The sequence below is a fragment of the Pinus tabuliformis genome, chromosome 5_1 (genome assembly GCF_031772625.1).
Source record: "Pinus tabuliformis cultivar Carrire ecotype Pingquan chromosome 5_1, CPIR1, whole genome shotgun sequence".
Lineage (NCBI taxonomy): Eukaryota > Viridiplantae > Streptophyta > Pinopsida > Pinales > Pinaceae > Pinus > Pinus tabuliformis.
In genome coordinates, this window is record NC_142305.1 from 340,270,070 (window position 1) to 340,287,663 (window position 17,594).

The 17,594-nt window shown below is 37.4% G+C and overlaps 1 protein-coding gene across 1 annotated transcript; it reads right to left on the reverse strand.

The window, feature by feature from the left end:
- Positions 1 to 13,786: 13,786 nt before the first annotated feature.
- LOC149164827 (expansin-A2-like) lies at positions 13,787 to 15,144 on the reverse strand. Its single transcript, XM_089430997.1, has 3 exons — positions 14,941 to 15,144; positions 14,514 to 14,832; positions 13,787 to 14,385 (listed from the first exon to the last, which is right to left on the reverse strand). The coding sequence occupies exons 1-3, from the start codon at positions 15,068 to 15,070 to the stop codon at positions 14,082 to 14,084; spliced, it is 753 nt and encodes a 250-aa protein (XP_089287123.1). The 5' UTR covers positions 15,071 to 15,144; the 3' UTR covers positions 13,787 to 14,081.
- Between the last annotated feature and the right edge of the window lie 2,450 nt (positions 15,145 to 17,594).

Genomic DNA, 17,594 nt, shown 5'->3' on the forward strand with positions numbered 1-17,594 from the left:
AGAAGTGCATAGTATTATTTTCAAAAAGGACTAATGTAATTTGAAAAGTGTTCCTGTAATATTTCATTTCATTAATTTTTATGAGATGAAATTCGAATCTTAAGAGAGATGTAATTAAAAAAAAAAAAAAAAAATAGGTTTTAATAACATTATTTCAAGAATGTTTATGTATTGTTTAAAAAGAGGGCTTTGTTTATAGTTTTTTATTTAAAGGATGGGTTCATGGTTTCTTTTTAAAAAGGAAATTGTGAAGATTAGAAAAGTTGATAAATATTTAAATGAGTTGTAAAAGATTACAAAAAAGGATTTGTGAAAGTTTTTGAGAAAATATTGTATTTGTAAGTAATTTATATATCTATTTTTTTCGTGAAGTTGTATTGTGTTTGAAGTTTGATTTTTTTGTTTAGTCGTATTTCGTCAGTGATTAAATGAGAAAAGCCAAGAGGTTAAGAAGGTCAAAGTGACAACATGAGATATTTGAGATATTTTTAGATTTGAAAGTGAAGAGGCAAAATGATGCCTTTGCATTGAAATGCATAAAAGAATCTGTGGATGACAACATTCTTCCCTTGATTTTAGAAGCCAAGATAGCTAAGGAGGGTTGGGATACTCTTGAGAGATGTTTTGGTGTGAGGCAGAGCACTGAAGTTAAAGATGAAAGTGGATCTATAGCAACAGATCTACATCAAGATGAAAAGTTTGTGCAATCCCACTATGCACAGCTACAAGTGGATGAAGATTTTGTATATCTAGCAACAGAGCTTGCTAACAAAAACTTGATGATTCCAACAACAAAGCTTGTTGATGACAATATGATGATTCCAGCAATGGAGCTTGCTGATGAATATTTGGTAAATCCAGCAACATAGCTTGTTGATGAAGGTTTGGTGAATCCAACAACAGAGCTTGCTGAGGACAATGAAGCTGACATTGAAGTAGTCAATGCTATTGTGAATGGGAATCGACCCGTCGCCGGTCGGGCAGGGCAGGGCGGCCCGGGGCTGGCGGTGCGGCTGTCGCGGGAGGGGGTGCCGCAGGAGGGGGTGGGCGGGGGGGGTCGGGGAGGGGGCGGTGGCAGGGGAGGGGTGGGCGGGGAGGGGGCGGTGGCGGTGGAGGGTGGGCGGGTGGCGGTGGGGGGGGGGGGGGCGGGAGGGGCAGGAGGAGGGGGAGGGGGGGTCGCCGGGGTGGGGTGGGCCGGGGTCGGGGAGGTGGCCGAGGATGGGCGGGGGGGGAATGCGGGGGGTAGGGGTAGGGGGTAGGGGGGGGGTAAGGGGGGGGGGGTAGGGGGGGGTGGGGGGGGGGGGGGGTAGGGGGAGGGTAGGGCGGGGGTAGGGGGGGGGGGGGGGGGGGGGGGGGGGGGGGGGGGTAAGGGGGGGGGGGGGGGGGGGGGGGGGGGGGGGGGGGGGGGGGGGGGGGGGGGGGGGCGGCATGGGGGTAGGGGGGGGGGGGGGGGGGGGGGGGGGGGGTAGGGTAAGGGTAGGGGGGTGGTGGGTAAGGTAAGGTGGGGGGTAGGCGAAGGTAGGGGGTAGGGGTAAGGGTAGGGTGGAGGGGGGAAGGGCGCGAGGCCCATGGGGCCGACGTTAAGGAAGGGGGGGAGGAGTTGAGATTGGAGGGGAATGGGAGTTAGGGGGTGGGCTTATGGGGAGGAGAGTTGTGGGGTAGGGAAGGAAGAGTTGGGGAAATGGTGCATGGGTGGGTGAGTTGGGGGTAGCAAGGGCTGGCGCATGGGTATGGCAGAAGGGGGAAGAGGGCATGGGTGAATGGGAAAGATCGGTAATGGGTTGGGGGAAGGGGGCACGTCGACGGCCTACCCACGGCTATTGGGTGATTGAGTTTGAATAATTGTTTAAGACAGTTTATATAACTGATGTATGCGTCGTATCTTCAAATAAAATTAATGTTTTCCATATTTTGTTAAATGAGAAGTTATGAAGCATTTTTATGTTGTTGGATTATGTCTTAAGTATGATAAATTTTATTGTTTAAATATCTACAATGCAATATCAAATTAGAGATATAATGTCTGTTTTATTCAGTATACAAATAAAGTCTTTTGAATTCATTCAATGATATAATTTGTTCATAATGTCATGTTTTTTTAGTTTTATAGTTGAAAAAATTTCAATTTCTTTTGTATCTAGCATGTTGTGGTTGAAAACATGTTAAATTTATACTTAGAAAAGAGAAATGATATTCTACCAGAAACATTAATGTGTTTTTTCCTTAAAATTTAACTTTGTTTGAGACATAAAAAATTGGTTTTATTAGCATTTTTTAAAAAGTTTGAAAATTGACCCTAAAAAAAAAATCATTATTCCAGTATCAACACTTTCGTTTTGAAGCTATATTTTGCACGAAAATTTCGTAGTAAATTTCGTAGTCACTGCCATTTTTAAAACACGTTCAAAATTGACACCTAAAAAAAAACATCGTTCCAGTATACACACTTTTCATTTTTAGCACTGTTTTTGATGTTTTTTTGGGGTTTTTTGGCCAGAGTTCCCGTTTTGAGTTTATAGTTCCCGTTTCAAAGTTTACATTGTTTTTTTTTTTTCTGCTTGTACCTACAAAACTAAAATAGATTCAACTGCAACTAACTATCTTGCTTAAATGAAAATGCGGAATTGAAACGAAAGCAGGAAATGACTAATCTATTTTGCTCAAATGAAATTGTAGGAATGAAATGCTAATCTACGCTTGCAGAATTGAAATTGCGGAATTGAAATGCTAATCTATGCTTCCAGAATTGAAATGCTAATCTACGCTTACAGAATTGAAATTGCGGAATTGAAATGAAATAAACTACTTAGCAGAAGGTTGTAGTGGAAAATAGAAGAAAAGCAGCAATCACCAATAGTCTGACGCTTCCCCAGCAACGGCGCCAAAAATATGGTGGGCCCCAGTATTGCAACAATAATGTTGCAACTCCTAGGGCTCCCTTCTTTACTTTTATCAACCCGGTAGTTCATAACAAACTTGGAAGCGACAGTGTTGTATGCACAAGTACTAGCTCTTGTCGCGGCTGTCACTTAATCAGCTGGCACAAGTATGCTAGGAGCTTAAGCCAACTTCTATGAGCTCTTAGAAGAAGCTTTTTAATTGATGGAAAAAAGCTAACTCAAAGGAGCCTAATCTACTTGCAGAAAGAAACTGAAGCAGAAAGGAAATGCAAACCCTAGCAAACCCTAGTTTTAACGACTAACCCTACTAGTGTAAGAAAAATGATGAAAGCTACAGAAATGGATGCCATTGACTCTTAGAAAGGTAAAATGCATGTGACTAAGCTACTTCTTAAGTGAAATCTGAAAAGAAGCATCATTTTGTATTTTTTGAGTAAGTTGGCGAAATTATTATGCATGTGTTTTAACTTTTTTTTACTGTGCAGAGGTGGATTGGCGAAAGGAAATGCTTGCAAGAGGCTAGGAATGTTAGAAGAGGGCCTAAGGGGTCCCTAGCACCCTTCGAGAGAGTTTCACAGAGTTTGGCTATCAAGAAACCGCTTTCGTGAGCTTCTACAAGAAGTCTACAGGGGTTCTACAGGATGTTCTGTAATCTCTACAGGATGTTCCGAAAAGAGGACTTTGGAGGGTGGATGGAGGAAAAATGGTGGGAAAGTGGAAATGGAGGTTGGATAATGATGTTAAGGGGTCTAGGACCTAGTGAATGGGGCTAAGGAGCGATTGGATTTGTTCGAGGATGGAGGAAGCGATGATGCACAAGAATGTAGAAATTAGGGCAGGGTGGGAAAAGTATCGCAAATGAAGGGTAGGAATCATGGATTAAGGGTTGGAGTAGATTATCTGATGGAGAAAAGGTAGATAGAGAGGTAATACTCTGTAAGTTATTTCTCAAACTGAACAAACAAAGACTCGGAAAATCAAGGACCTAGCTACTTTAACCTAATATGATCTAAATAACAGCAAAGAAAATGAACAAAAGTTTATTTGCAACAAAATCACATGAAATAGTTATGCAAACTAAGCAATCATGAACCTGATCATGTAACCACAACTGGTATCAACTTCTACCAATGAGAATCTAACACTAATAATTGCATGATGAAGAAAAGACAGTGTTTTTGGTGGCAGCAAGGTCACCTTGGTCCCAGCTCATGGTCCCACTGAGGGAGAGGTGAGATCAGAGGTGCTTGATAGCCTTTTTCTAAAGATCTTCTCTGTTATTAACCTCTCAAATCAATCTGAACATGAAAAGCTATTTTAATCATAAAAAACGACCTAAGTAACAAAGCAATATTTTAATCTAAATAACAGATTTTATTCTAAGAATCCAGCAAAGACACATGAAAGTAAACAAAGGAGGTACTGGGCACTTGGGTTGTGCCCAACCACAAGAGCTATAGCCTCCTAAGAAACATTAGAGCTGGTGCCAAGCTGGATTCATCTTTATTGCTCAAGAAATAATAGTTACATCAAAAACTGTCTACAAGAAAAAAACTTGAAAACGCTGAAATGCAGAGCTAAACTACTGCCTAAAAAGTGATTAAAATCGAACTACAAACTAGCTAACTTCTACCTACAAAGTGACTAATTGAAATGAGGCCCTAAACCTTCTTATTTATACAAATTGAGGGAACCAACAGTCCTCCTAAACTTTAGCAACTCAGCTGCCAAAACTTGTAGGTAACAACACCTTTACTAGCCCTTGCTCCGCTACCCTTGTGATAATTGACTTGGTGGCCCTTGAACTCTGAGCTGATGGTGGAGAATTCGAGGTAAGGGCCCATAAATGAAGGGGACACCTTTCTACAAATCCTCTCTACGAATTTGGCTGCCAAGTGCTCATTTAAACCTTTAATTTTGTCTCCAAATTGACCAAAAAAACTGCATAAAGCACACATTAGACTTGTTGGCAAAATGACTAACCCAATTCAATCTATTAGCATAAATATAATAAAAAAACACATAATAAACTAATGAGAATGGTGGATTAATTCGAATTAGGAGGCTGAATGATCCCATATAGTTATCCATTTTTGAGGCTCATCAACCATGCGATGGAGAAAGGAATAAAAAGAAACCTCCTCTATAATTATGTCCAGTATTGATAGAGGTGTCATCAAAGTAAACCCATGGCTTTGAAGTGTCAATACATTTGAGAATGATCGTTCTGGCGAAAGCAACTCCTTTTTCCTATGAAAAGTGGCTTAGGATAGCTAGCAACTCATCAGGAGTATGTAGAGGAACCAAGTTATTTCCCAAAACATTTCTCTATTTCTCGCCAACCAACCCCCCGAACAAATAATGAGTGGTAGGGATTTAAATATATGGATGATAGGGTTTTTCTACCAAGGAAACCAGGCAACCTGAAGATCCTTTGTTGTCCAAGGAATTGAGTCACGCAATGTAGAGATACATACCCGCAATACCTATTGAAAGAAGGGGAAGTCCATGATTACATAACCAACACATTCCTTATTGTTTTGACATAATGAACATCAACATGGCACATATATAAACCTTCATTGGAGTACCTCCGAATTCAAAAACAAATTCGACATGAGACATCGCATGAATAATTTAGCTTTGGGTGGGACTTTAGCAACCACCACCTCTACTCCACATTCACTTTATCTTCCATGACGAAGATGTAATCCAATTTTGGAGTGAAAGTACCAATGGAGCAGAAACTCCAATTAATTTGTTAGGCCTATCAGTTAATTTGAATTGGCTATCAAAAAGAGCTTATGTGTATTCCAACCATAAGATCCCATACTCCCCCTCTAAGGTCAGCTCATCTCCACAGAGCCAACCCTACCCCAAAATAGTTGTAAGATTTGGATTTGTAATGTAATCTAGTTTACATATACGCTTGTCTCTGAGATCATTGATTAAAGGAAGGGGTATCCAATGGAAATTTCCACTACCGAGCCATGGGTGAAGAATGAGACACACCCTCTATCCTCTTCTGATCTACTAAGAAAGACCAATTTTCATGATATCCAATGACTTGAGAACAACCCGCCATATGTTGGAGATGTTAGATTGTGGTATGTTAGTCCTTCTTAACCAATGTTCTAATGAGTTGAGGGAAATATAATTATGAAACACCAATGACCTCCATAGATTTTCCGAATAAATCAGACACCAACCACATTTAGCTACCAATTCTTTAGAGAAAATGAATAAATTCTTTAAGCCCCATCCTCCCAATGATTTAGAGTTGGTAATAGAATCCCATCTAACCCAGGGTAGCACCCTCTTCTCTTGATTCCCTGCCTAAAGAAAGAAAGAACACAAACTACGAATCTTGTCTAGGGCACCTTTGGGAATCCATGCTATGGAGGCCAAATAAACTAAAATGGCCTCTAAAACCAATTTAGTGAGAACCAAATGACTAGGTCTAAGGAGCCATCTATGAACCCAACATTTTAATTTTTTATTCACCTTCATGATAACTGAGGACCAATCATCTTTGTTGTAGCTGTTAAGTTTAAGCTAGAAGACCAAATATTTTAAATCCTACTCCAATGACTTGATTTCATAGGGTAGCAGATGAGACATGCTCCAAATATGTACATCAGATAGATTATGATGAGAAATGGAAGTCTTTTGGGAATTTATAGACATAATTGTGTCACACCAAAATAGAGAAAGGAGCTCCAATAGCGGTGATGTATCCCTGACCTCACCATTAAAATATATAAGTATATCATCAACAAATAGAATATATTTGATGGCCAGGTTTTAAACAATGAGAAAGCCATGGAAATCACCATGTCTCTTAGCATCCAAGTGGAGACAATTGACACCTTCCATAACCAACAAAAACATAAGTGGAAAGGGAGAAACCATGATGAAGCCCTCTTTGAGCATAAAAGAAGGGGTATGCAGAATGATTTGTTAACATTGCAAAAGATACAAACTATATACAACTCATTACCCATTTGGTGAGACCAAGGAAGAAACCCAAGTTAGTAAGGAGGAGCCTGATGTAGATCCAGTTTACTCTATCATAGGTCTTGGATAGATTAATTTTGATGATAACCCATTTCAGTTTGTATGCTTCGATGTTATGAATCCCTTCCTTGACCGCACTAATACCTTCATGGATTTCTCTATCCTCAAATAAGGAAAAAAGCTTCGAGGAGATGAAACGGGAAAGGATAGGATTTAGTCTGGATGAAATTAAATTAGCAATGACCTTATAGATGGAATTATAAAGGGAAATAGGCCAAATTTTCTAGAAAGAGAGAGGATGGTTCAATTTTGGGATAATATCAATGAAAGTGGAGTTTAAAGTCAAATAAATTTGACCTTCCTTCCCACATTCTTCAATTACTGTTAATAGATTAGAACCCAGGATATCAAAAAGTGTCAAAAAAAATTCAACACCCCAACCATCCAGCCCAAGACTTTTGTCTATTTGAAAACTTTGCATCACTGATTTAAGCTCTTCCACCAACACCTCCTCCATTATATCCATACACTCATCATCCACCATTCGAGGGAAAATCTATGTAATATGGTAACTTTTGTGATATATGTTTCAGTAGCAGTTTTGTAAATATCTTCAAAGTGCCTTTTACCCATATTTTCTAGGCCATTGAAAGAAGAAACATTTTCATCATTTTCATCATTTTCATCCTATAGGCTCCAAATAGTATTAACCAATTTCCTCCCTTTAACAAAATCCCAAAAAAATGATGTATTCTCATCTCCACTTTTGAGCCATATGGCTCTACTTTTGTTATCACCACTCCTCGTGATCCCTAGCGAAGGAAACGATGATCTTTTTTTCTCCAGGCTTCTATGCAATTCATAGGACTCTTGGGAGGAGAAACATTCCCCCTCAATGGATGAAATAGTAAGAAACTTATTTTCAATCGCTTCTAGTTCTTAGACCTCCGAGACTTTCTTCTTTCTTTCCCATGACTTTGTATTATGTTAAATTTATTTAAGACTTGTTTCAAAATAAGAAACAACTGAAACATTGAAATGGGGAGAAAAAGGGGTCGAGCGGGACTTTACCAAAATAAAAATCTCCTCATTATTTAATCATGCCGAATTAAACTTAAAAGGGATGACAATCTATTTGGCGGCCTCTTAAATCTCCGAAAACATGGGAGGGTGGTATGAGATACCACCCTCACCAATCCATTATTAAAGGGATGAAAAGCTATTTGGTGGCCTCTTTAATCTCCAAAAACATGGGAGAGTGGTATGAGATACCACCCTCATGAATCCATTATTTTACCATGGGAAGCAAATCCATAAAAGGATTAACAAGGAGAAACCTATCAATTCTCTTCGCAATCCAATCCTCCCCCAAATGCATGTTCCTCAATGTAGGATAAATATTATCAGGTTCCACATCCACCAACATGCTACGGGCAAGCCTACCTCTAAAAAGACCTTCCTATGTACCTGGTTGGTCCTTCCCACCCTAAGATTCAGAAGGGCCCAACAAGAAATTTAAATCAACATCGATTATGACATCGTTTGAATGGAAGAACGATTTGTTTAGGTTTGATTCCCAAAGTTCCAAACAGTTTAGGGAAGGACCATATATGTTCATAAGGGAAAGAGACTGACCGAGAACCAAAGAAGAAACCTAAATCCCCAAGAAACATTTTGTGAACCAAATGTTTGAGACCAGAATATAACGAGGGTTCCAACCCGCCAAAAGCCCCCCCAAGCGGCCTGAGGTATCCACAACAAAAAAATTACCAACACTTTAGGAGAGATTCAAGGCACAAGAAAGTCTAAGCATTGCAAATCTTGTTGGGATTTGGAAAGGAAGGATTTTCTTCCATAAGCATAACCCTCCTCAAGAGATAAAGATAGTTGGTCTAATCGCCAAGAAATTCTATCCCTCCGAGGAGTCACAATCTCAAACCGTAGATGATAAAGGATGTCATCAACCATAGGGAATTCTGATGAGTTATAGGTGGAGGAATCAGACGACATAGACAAGTAACCCTGGGCAGATGTAATAGGGAAAATAGTAGGGGCAAAACGAGGGGAGGGGAACTTTGAAGGTAGGAATGAACAAGCTTCACATATACCAAAAGATTTTGAAATACAATATAGAGGAGATTTGGAAATAGTATTGCAAACTTAAAACACCATTAATGCAAGGAATAGAGGAGAATTGAGGAGGAAAATACTCAGTACCTTCACAACCCAAGGGCATGGAACCATGAATATGAGAGTCTAGATGAGAACCTTCATTCGCCTAGTGATCCACTTGGTCATCGGCCTTTGGAACCAAAGTGTCTGCACTTGATGTAGAAACCCACATCACATGAGGATGGTAATCCTGCTCCAAACCCCTCATATGAGATAGACCTTAGATTTGTTCATCTTATTATGTATAGGGAGCATGTAATCCTGTGCAAGATGCCCATATTTGTGACATCTCCAACACCTGAATGGGATGCCCTCATCATCCAAATTGAGGAGAACCATCCCAAGACCCATGTTGAAAGCCCCGAAAAGACCACCACAAAGGCCCACACTAATGAGGATGCGTCCCAATGACATATCACCTATAGTTTCGTAGGAAGAGACATGGTCCAGGTACACCCCCAACAATTTTCCAAGATCTCTCAAAATAAGTTCAAGCCACAAATGGGTAAGAAGACCCAGGATATGAACCAACAAAGGTACAATATCAACACCCTCCCTTTTAACATTGAATAGAGGGGATCGCACCTTAATGAAAATAAGAGAAGAGTTGATAGTCATCACTTTTCCAACAATGAGCTTCACATCCAACTCATTCTGAAAAATCAGGTGTATCCATCCCTTTGCCAAAACCTTAATAGAGTAATGGCTTTTAATCAAGTGGTTAACCAAAGTCTCCACCCAATTGAAAAGAAAGGGCCTGCCAAATTTCCTACTATGAACCCTATCGACCAAAGATGAACGACTTAATGCCTCTGAATTTTGGATGGACACATCAGTACCCGAAGATAAAGCCATTGACACGTTCACTACATGTTTAACGAAATGCTCTTGCTTCCTTTTACCCTGTGAGGCATCATTACTTTTACTGGCAAGACCCACTATCGACAACTCAAGATCTTCCCCTACAGCAAGAAATGCTTCCTAAGCCCCCCAAGAAGAGTTTCCAACCATTGCCCGAGAACCCATATCCCTCAAAAGACAACTTGTCAAGGGAAAATCTTAGGAAATATGAGGAAGAGGAAATGAGATAGAAGCCCTAGAAACAAGAAACCCTCACTGAAACCATGAACTCCATAAGAAGCAATGTTAGTTGCCAAAAAATGAAGACCAAACACAGAATCCCACAACCCTAACATTGGCTAAGACAACATGGCAGGGGAAGGAAAACCCAAGCACCAAAGGGGGGAACGAAAACCTTGAAAACTGCTATTAGAAACATGACATTTCTCGAGGCCAAAATCCCTGTCGTTAAAGGAGCAGATGAAACAAATCCCTAAGAAAAGTCTCAGAGGGAAGAAATCTGTGTAGCAAGAGACACACCTATTAAAAAATTGGTAGATCCTCCATGAAAGATGTGACCATCTCAAGACCACTGTGCCTAAATGTCATGAGAGTCCAACAACACCTAACTAAAATCATGAGGATCCTCATCCCTCATTCCCAGGAGACAAGACATTATCAGGTCAGCTTAAGAGCCCAACCTAGGACCCACCTATAAGACTACACCATTGTAACATAGGAAAGGCCAAAGGAAAAAAACAAAATCTGAAAATCCAAATCAACACTGCCCACAAAAAGAGAGTTAGAATGGATAGAGACTACATGGAGGCTTCACAGGGGTGACAATACCATACCACGTGCGTTCATATTGGGGAGTATATATTGAGGAAAAAATGACATAATATATTGAAAATATATTAGTGGGTAAAGGGTTTTTATATTGGAAAATATAAAAAATGGAGCTCAAATTTAATGAAAAAAATATAAACAGGTATAAAAAATATTAATGAAAAATAGATATCCCTCATAATAATTGTGAATATGATCTTCGAGATCCCAAACAACCATTGAAAACTACCATGACTAACTTTGACCACCTAACTCTGGAGCTGAATGTCATTCTTTCCTTTCCCCACATATTTTGTTCAGATTACCTAATATTACAACCTCAATCAAACCCCTCAAAACATCATAGTCATAAATCATTGATTTTAAGCGAGTGTTTGCATTTCGTGGTTTTGTCGGAAAACAATCAAAACTTTGAACTTGGTAGATAAATATTGAGGAATTTGATGATCAAAGGGCGTTGTCTAGTGATGTCATAAATTTGCTTGAATTATATATATATTTTTTGGAATTTTATAAAGTAAATTTTAAAAAATTAGAATGTTGGAGCATTTGAATGAATTTTAGATGATGGAAATAGATTCAGCACTATTAAAATCCTCTATGGTACTCGAAATCTTAAAATTTGATAACTTTAACTTAATTTTTCCAAAAATTCTACCAGATTTTATCATAATCTTACCTAAATTTCTATTTTCCCTAAGCTAATTTGCTAACTTAATTTTTCCAAAAATTCTACCAGATTTTATCATAATCTTACCTAAATTTCTATTTTCCCTAACCTAATTTGCGACTTGCTAATGAAAGTACATGTAAATCGTGATCTCTTACGTACGGCGCCCTTAAATATCAGTGAGGCTAATAGCCCTATAATTGTCTCGTTTCTTGTCTGACATACCGTGGAATTTTGGTTTATATTCGATTGAAATTGTCATGATTTCAAATTGTACTTTCAATTCAAAAATGTCGGCTTATGCATCCACTTAGAATATCAAAATTTCAGTTTGACCAATAAATTGACCAAGAATTTATTTATCCATCAAAGATTACAGTTTGAGCATTATATCGATGGGATTGAGGAATTTTTAATATGGAATTAGGGAAAGCATCTCACGTGTGTTTAATGATTTTGATAAAAGTCTGGATTCGGAAAAGTTCTTCTGTGTTTTTAATGATTTTGTGGCTGAAAGTCATGATCTAGGATAGGATTTCATTCCACTTGTAAAAGTGGAATGAATGCAAGCATTCGATCGTTAGGTCGTTGTTGGGAAAATAAGAATATACAGCAGGCACTGCATTGTTAGTTCGTCGTTAGAAAAAGGTTCATCTGTTACGCTCATGGAGCTGATCGGTGCCATATTACTTTGTCATTTAGCCTTTTATGTCTTCGGACCGAAGGAACGTGTGAACATCAGTGAAGTGACCAGTCTAACGCATATTCATTGTTCATTGCTTTTAATCATAGTTACTAATTTCGAAATCGAATTCGGATTTGAATACGATATAACAGGGAAATAATTCGATTCGAGTTTTTTCAAATTTGTAAAAAATTCACTAATATATTTAAATTAGTTTTTTTATTAAATATATGGAATCAATATTATGAAAAATTTCTAAATATTTTGATTTTACAAAATTGACTTATCAAATAATTCTTAATTTTAATAAATACTTAAAAAATTTTACACCAATTAAATTAGAAACTAAAAAACTTTTCAAAAAATTTCATATATACACAACAACAAAACAATAAATAATCTGATTTCATCTTCAGCAAGAAGCTCCTTTTAGCTCTTTCCCTCGTGTTTCTAGGCCCTTTGGCCCCTTAAAATGATCATTTTCTCCTGGCTGCTATTTTGGAATAAGAACCTCACTTGGGAAGTTCTACAGAGGAAAAATTGGCAGGGACCGAGCAGATGTTCCATGTGCTTCAACGATGCGGAATCAAATTTACACCTGTTCTTTCAATGCTCCTCATCACTCCAAATCTGGTATGAATTGTCTTTACGTTTTGGTTTCCCTCTCATGTCTTTTTCTTAGCTTTTCTTTGGTGGAGTAGACAGTCCTCTCTGGGGAGATCGCTGTTCATTATTTCCTGCTGGTTCTTGTGGTTATGGCAGAATGCTCTTATCTTTCAACATTCCAAAAAGCCCATTCAGGTTATTATTCAGAAGATTCTGGCTTTCTATGATTCGTATTCCCATAAGGCTGACTCTTCAGTTCCATGACTCCATGATGGTGTTCTGCTACGAAGGCATCAGTCTTTGTGTTTTTCCATTGCTCTTTGGCTGTTGGTGTTTTGATCCCTTTGTTTCCTTCTCCTTTTAGGAGGCTGTCTCCTTTTTCCAAAGTTCTGTAATTTGCTGCATTCTTCGTTATCTTTGGACATATGTTATTTAGTTGGATCTGTTAGGGGCTTTCAGGATCAAATCTTAGGACATTTTGGCTTCTGGCCAATGGTCATCCTCTGCAAAACTGTCGGGAGTTTTGTCATAGCTCTCCCTTTTGCCTTATGTTCTGTTATATGTCCTTTTATATTTTCTAAATATAAAAATATGCTGGTTTTTTAATTATCAAACAATTTATAATTTTAATAAATACTTAAAAAATTCTACACCAATTCAATTAAAAACTAAAAAACTTTTCAAAAAATCTCACATATACACGCCAACAAGACAATAAATATTTAATGATATTCACAGTACCCGCCAGGAAATATGGAATTGCAATCCCGGGAATGGAGATGAACGCAGACTCCTGAGGGCTTTGAAAGTCCCTCCGGAAGACGGCTTAACTAACCTGTGAAATTAATAGTCATAGCTTCATTTAAACTTAAAAAATTGTCCAAACGTATACTGCTTTACTCGAAACATTGATGAACGGGGCATGCTTGGATCGTTCCCAAAATATGCAATTACCTATAACTCTTATTTCAATTAACTACACAGAAATGACGTTAATTACGCAGAAGTTAATTAAGTAAATCACTGCATGCATATAAACAACGCACGTGTAATGTCATGAAAATCTCCAGCAATTTACTCAATTTACGAGAAATATGCCACTGATACAAAATATTGTCCAAATTACGCGCAGCAATATACGCGAAGTATATGTTAGCTTTATAGAATGGCAACCATCAGAAGGGCAGCAATCTGCGTAACCCTATTTCAACACTAGGAAAGCTTCCTAATGCACTCTCGGAGTAATAACCACATAAAAGCGGGTGATATTCTCGCATCACCTCGGCTTCCTTGCTTTTGCCTGACTCTTGGACAAGTTATTGTTGATACAGATGAAAATGGTTTAAAATTGTAGTCCTTCAAATGTCTGGCCGAATTGCCAATTTGCAGGAGCGGCGTTATAGGAAGTGATGGTTCTCCCATCGCTAGTGCTGACCTGGAAGGAGAGACTCTGCCCATTCAAATAGGAGTTGCTCTGCCAGTTCTGTCCCCAGTTACGGGACATTGGTTGCCAACCAGTGTTGGAACCTTTGATGGAAACCGCCTCCACATCGCCTGCACCTCCTACGTTGGTAATGAGCACCAAATTGAAGTAGGAGTTCCCATTAATCGTGAATCGAACTCCTCCTTTCCTTACGCATGGTACTCTGCACACATAAATATTAACCTAGCTGATTAGAATTTTATCCCAATTAAAGTCAAGTTGCGAAAAAAAATTCAGATTGAAGAAGACTAAGATAGTGTTGGCACGTTAATTAGAGTAATAATTAATTACCTTCTGAATATGATCGGAACAATGCCACTTCTGTATATGGCGAGCTGCTCAAAAGCAGGTTGAGCCATGTCGAAATGTTGGAGAGGTGGATTGCACCATCCTCCATTGTCGTTGGGAAGAGCATAGTTAGGGGGGCATAGGTTAGTAGCAGTAACAGTAACGGTGCCCGGAAGACACCACCGTGGGTCGGACTGATCGTTGCATTTCATTTGGTAGCAGGCTCCGCAAGTAGCGCCATTGTTAAAAAGTGCCGTGCTCAGAGCTGCAGTGTTCGTTCCATAGCCTTGGCTATACAAATTACCGTATCCGCACGCACCGCCTGTCAAATTAATTTCACGATCGATTGTTTAGCTAACATTTAGTATTAAAATCATTAATGTAAATCTGAAACCCACAGGACTGGAGTTTTATCGAAGTCTGAACTTACCCATTGTGCCCGACGCATCGCTGCCACCGTAAAACGTAGCATGTGCAGATTGCCAGCTGCTATCTTGTGCGTAAACTACAGCGGCTAACCAGAAGAAACCGAACATTGTCGCTAGTTTTACAGGTGCCATTTTACAAGGAAATAAACGGTCGCCTTAAGTATAAGTAAACTTACCCTCAATTGGTATATCACCTAAGAGTTAAGTCGAATCGGATATCTGATCAGTGCACGCTGAGAGATCTCCATATATATAGAAAAGGGAGGTGGATCAGCTATCCAGTTTTCTTCCGCGAACTGCGGTAACCACCGCGACGTCCGGAGAATGTTTAGACATAATCTGGTATGGAGTCATTGACTGCACATGCACCGCTAATTCAAAGAAACGGCGGTCGAGTTCATTTCCTGTGATAGGGCCATGTGCGCACATGGTATCAGTTGAATTTTTCGCTGATGAGGGCGTCGATTTCCCGTGACGGGGACCATCTGCACATGGGATCGTACTATTCAAGCCTATTATAACCCATACTGTGGGCGACTATTCAGCCTACACTTTTATACTTTTGCTACTTACAAGTACATTAATACGGAAAGGCAGGTGCTTAATCGTATGTTTGCTTGACTTTGGTAATTACGTCTATAAATTATATATATAAAGGTCATGAGGAAGTAGGTATTAAAGTTTATATACATGGATCATGAGTCATGACTAAGTAGGTATGGAGGTTAGGCTCGTTGTAAGTTACTCGCATATGTTTTGAGATTTAATGGATACACCAATTTAAGTTGGTTTGTTTTCTCATTCTATTTGTGTGCTTTCATTTTATTTTATTAAGGAGTTTTTATTTTTAATTATGTGAGCGTGAGAAGTGTGATGTGTTTATTTTTATCTGCAAGTTCTTTTTTTTATTTGATATGCGTTAAGAAATTACTCTTTTTTTGGTTTATTAATTGATGTGTTAAGAGATTATTAATTTTTCGTTTATTTATTTTTTAAAATATGATTTGTTTTTAGTTTAATTTTATATTAGTTTATATTTATTTAATTATGAATTTATTTTGGAAAAGATTAAATTGATCTATATATACATATAATAATAAGGAGTTGTCTATAATGCGATTTTTTGAAGATTCCGGTGACGGAATCCGGCGAAGAAATTGAGGTCAAATCTTGATTTCTTGCAGTTAAAATGGTTTTTTAAATAATAGATTTAATAATCTTTTTTATATCTAATAATAATAAAATTGATATTAAAATTATATCAAATTAATGTTTTCAAATATTACATTTTTGACATGGAAATATTTATGATTTTAAAAATTTTGTACGTTTATAAAGTATGGATTTTGTTTTTAAAAATATATTTTACAAATATTTAATTAAAAAGAATAGTAAAAGATTTTTGAGTAATATTTTATATTTTTTCTGTTGAATTATATTATAGTTTTTCTAATTTATATAGTTATTTTCATTTTTGTTTTAGACTTATATTTTAGTATTATTTTATTTTAAAAACAACATACTTACACATCTCCTCATACTTTGTTTAATATAATAATCTAAATTTAAAACTATTATAATTAAGAAAAAATATCTCACATCCAACTATATTTAAAATTGATAAAATTTAAATATAATACATTTAAGATTATTTTGATATTTTTAAAAATCAGATAAGATCTCATTGATTACTAACACATTAACCAACCAACAAATAAAAAATAAATACAACCTCTGCATTCTATTTCATTAATTAAAAAAATATAACAAATATAATTGATTTATCACTAGAAGTCAAAAACAAATATAATGAAAAGCTTTCCTTTAATTTAAAATTTATTAATCCCGCGCTAATCTAAGATGGCGTTGGATCAGGAAAGAAAACAACCCAATTCAATCCGTAGATTAATCGTAATTCGTATCCCCACCTGGGTTTCTAGAATGCACGAGTTTTACCCTAGGACACGCCTCCTTATTCTTCCAGATTCCACCATATTAGAACCGACAGTCTTGGAAACGGTGCCGATGGTGGGCGACATTGAAGCCTATGCTTCTCTTAATTCTTCCAGATTCCACCATGTTATGACCGACTCTCTTGGGTGCGCAATGGTTGGCGTCATTTAAGCCAATACTTTTCTTTACCGTGTGTTTTTTCCTGGGTGAGGAAAGGCCGTCGTTAGAATTTCATGGGTATTTATATATTTTTGTTTTATATATTCTTTATCATATGGGTTGGTTTTATATTTTTTATCCTTTATGTATTCGTCATTTATATTGACTATTTTTAAAATTTTATTGGTATTTGTTTATTATTATTATTATTTTATATATATATAGATATAAAAGTTTTAAGTTTTTGACTATTTTTAAAATTTTATTGGTATTTGTTTATTATTATTATTATTTTATATATATATAGATATAAAAGTTTTAAGTTTTTAAATTTCATTACTGTTGCATGAATTAATTTTTATAAATTTCAAATAGTGAGTCTTATTAAAGGCATGTAGAGGTGTAATGTGTAGCTGTTTTAATAAGAAAAATTATAGATTTTGATGTATGATTTTTTTTCAAATTTTATGAATATGATCATTTTTATTGAATAAGTTAAGGAAAATAGTATAAATATTGATTTAAATAATTTTATTTATTTTGA

Excerpts from the sequence above, each read along its gene's own strand:
- LOC149164827 (XM_089430997.1), bottom strand. The coding sequence starts at position 15,070 with ATGGCACCTGTAAAACTAGCGACAATGTTCGGTTTCTTCTGGTTAGCC. Across the intron at positions 14,833-14,940 it reads CGATGCGTCGGGCACAATGG|GCGGTGCGTGCGGATACGGT; the intron begins GTAAGTTCAGAC and ends TTAATTTGACAG. Across the intron at positions 14,386-14,513 it reads GTTCCGATCATATTCAGAAG|AGTACCATGCGTAAGGAAAG; the intron begins GTAATTAATTAT and ends TTATGTGTGCAG.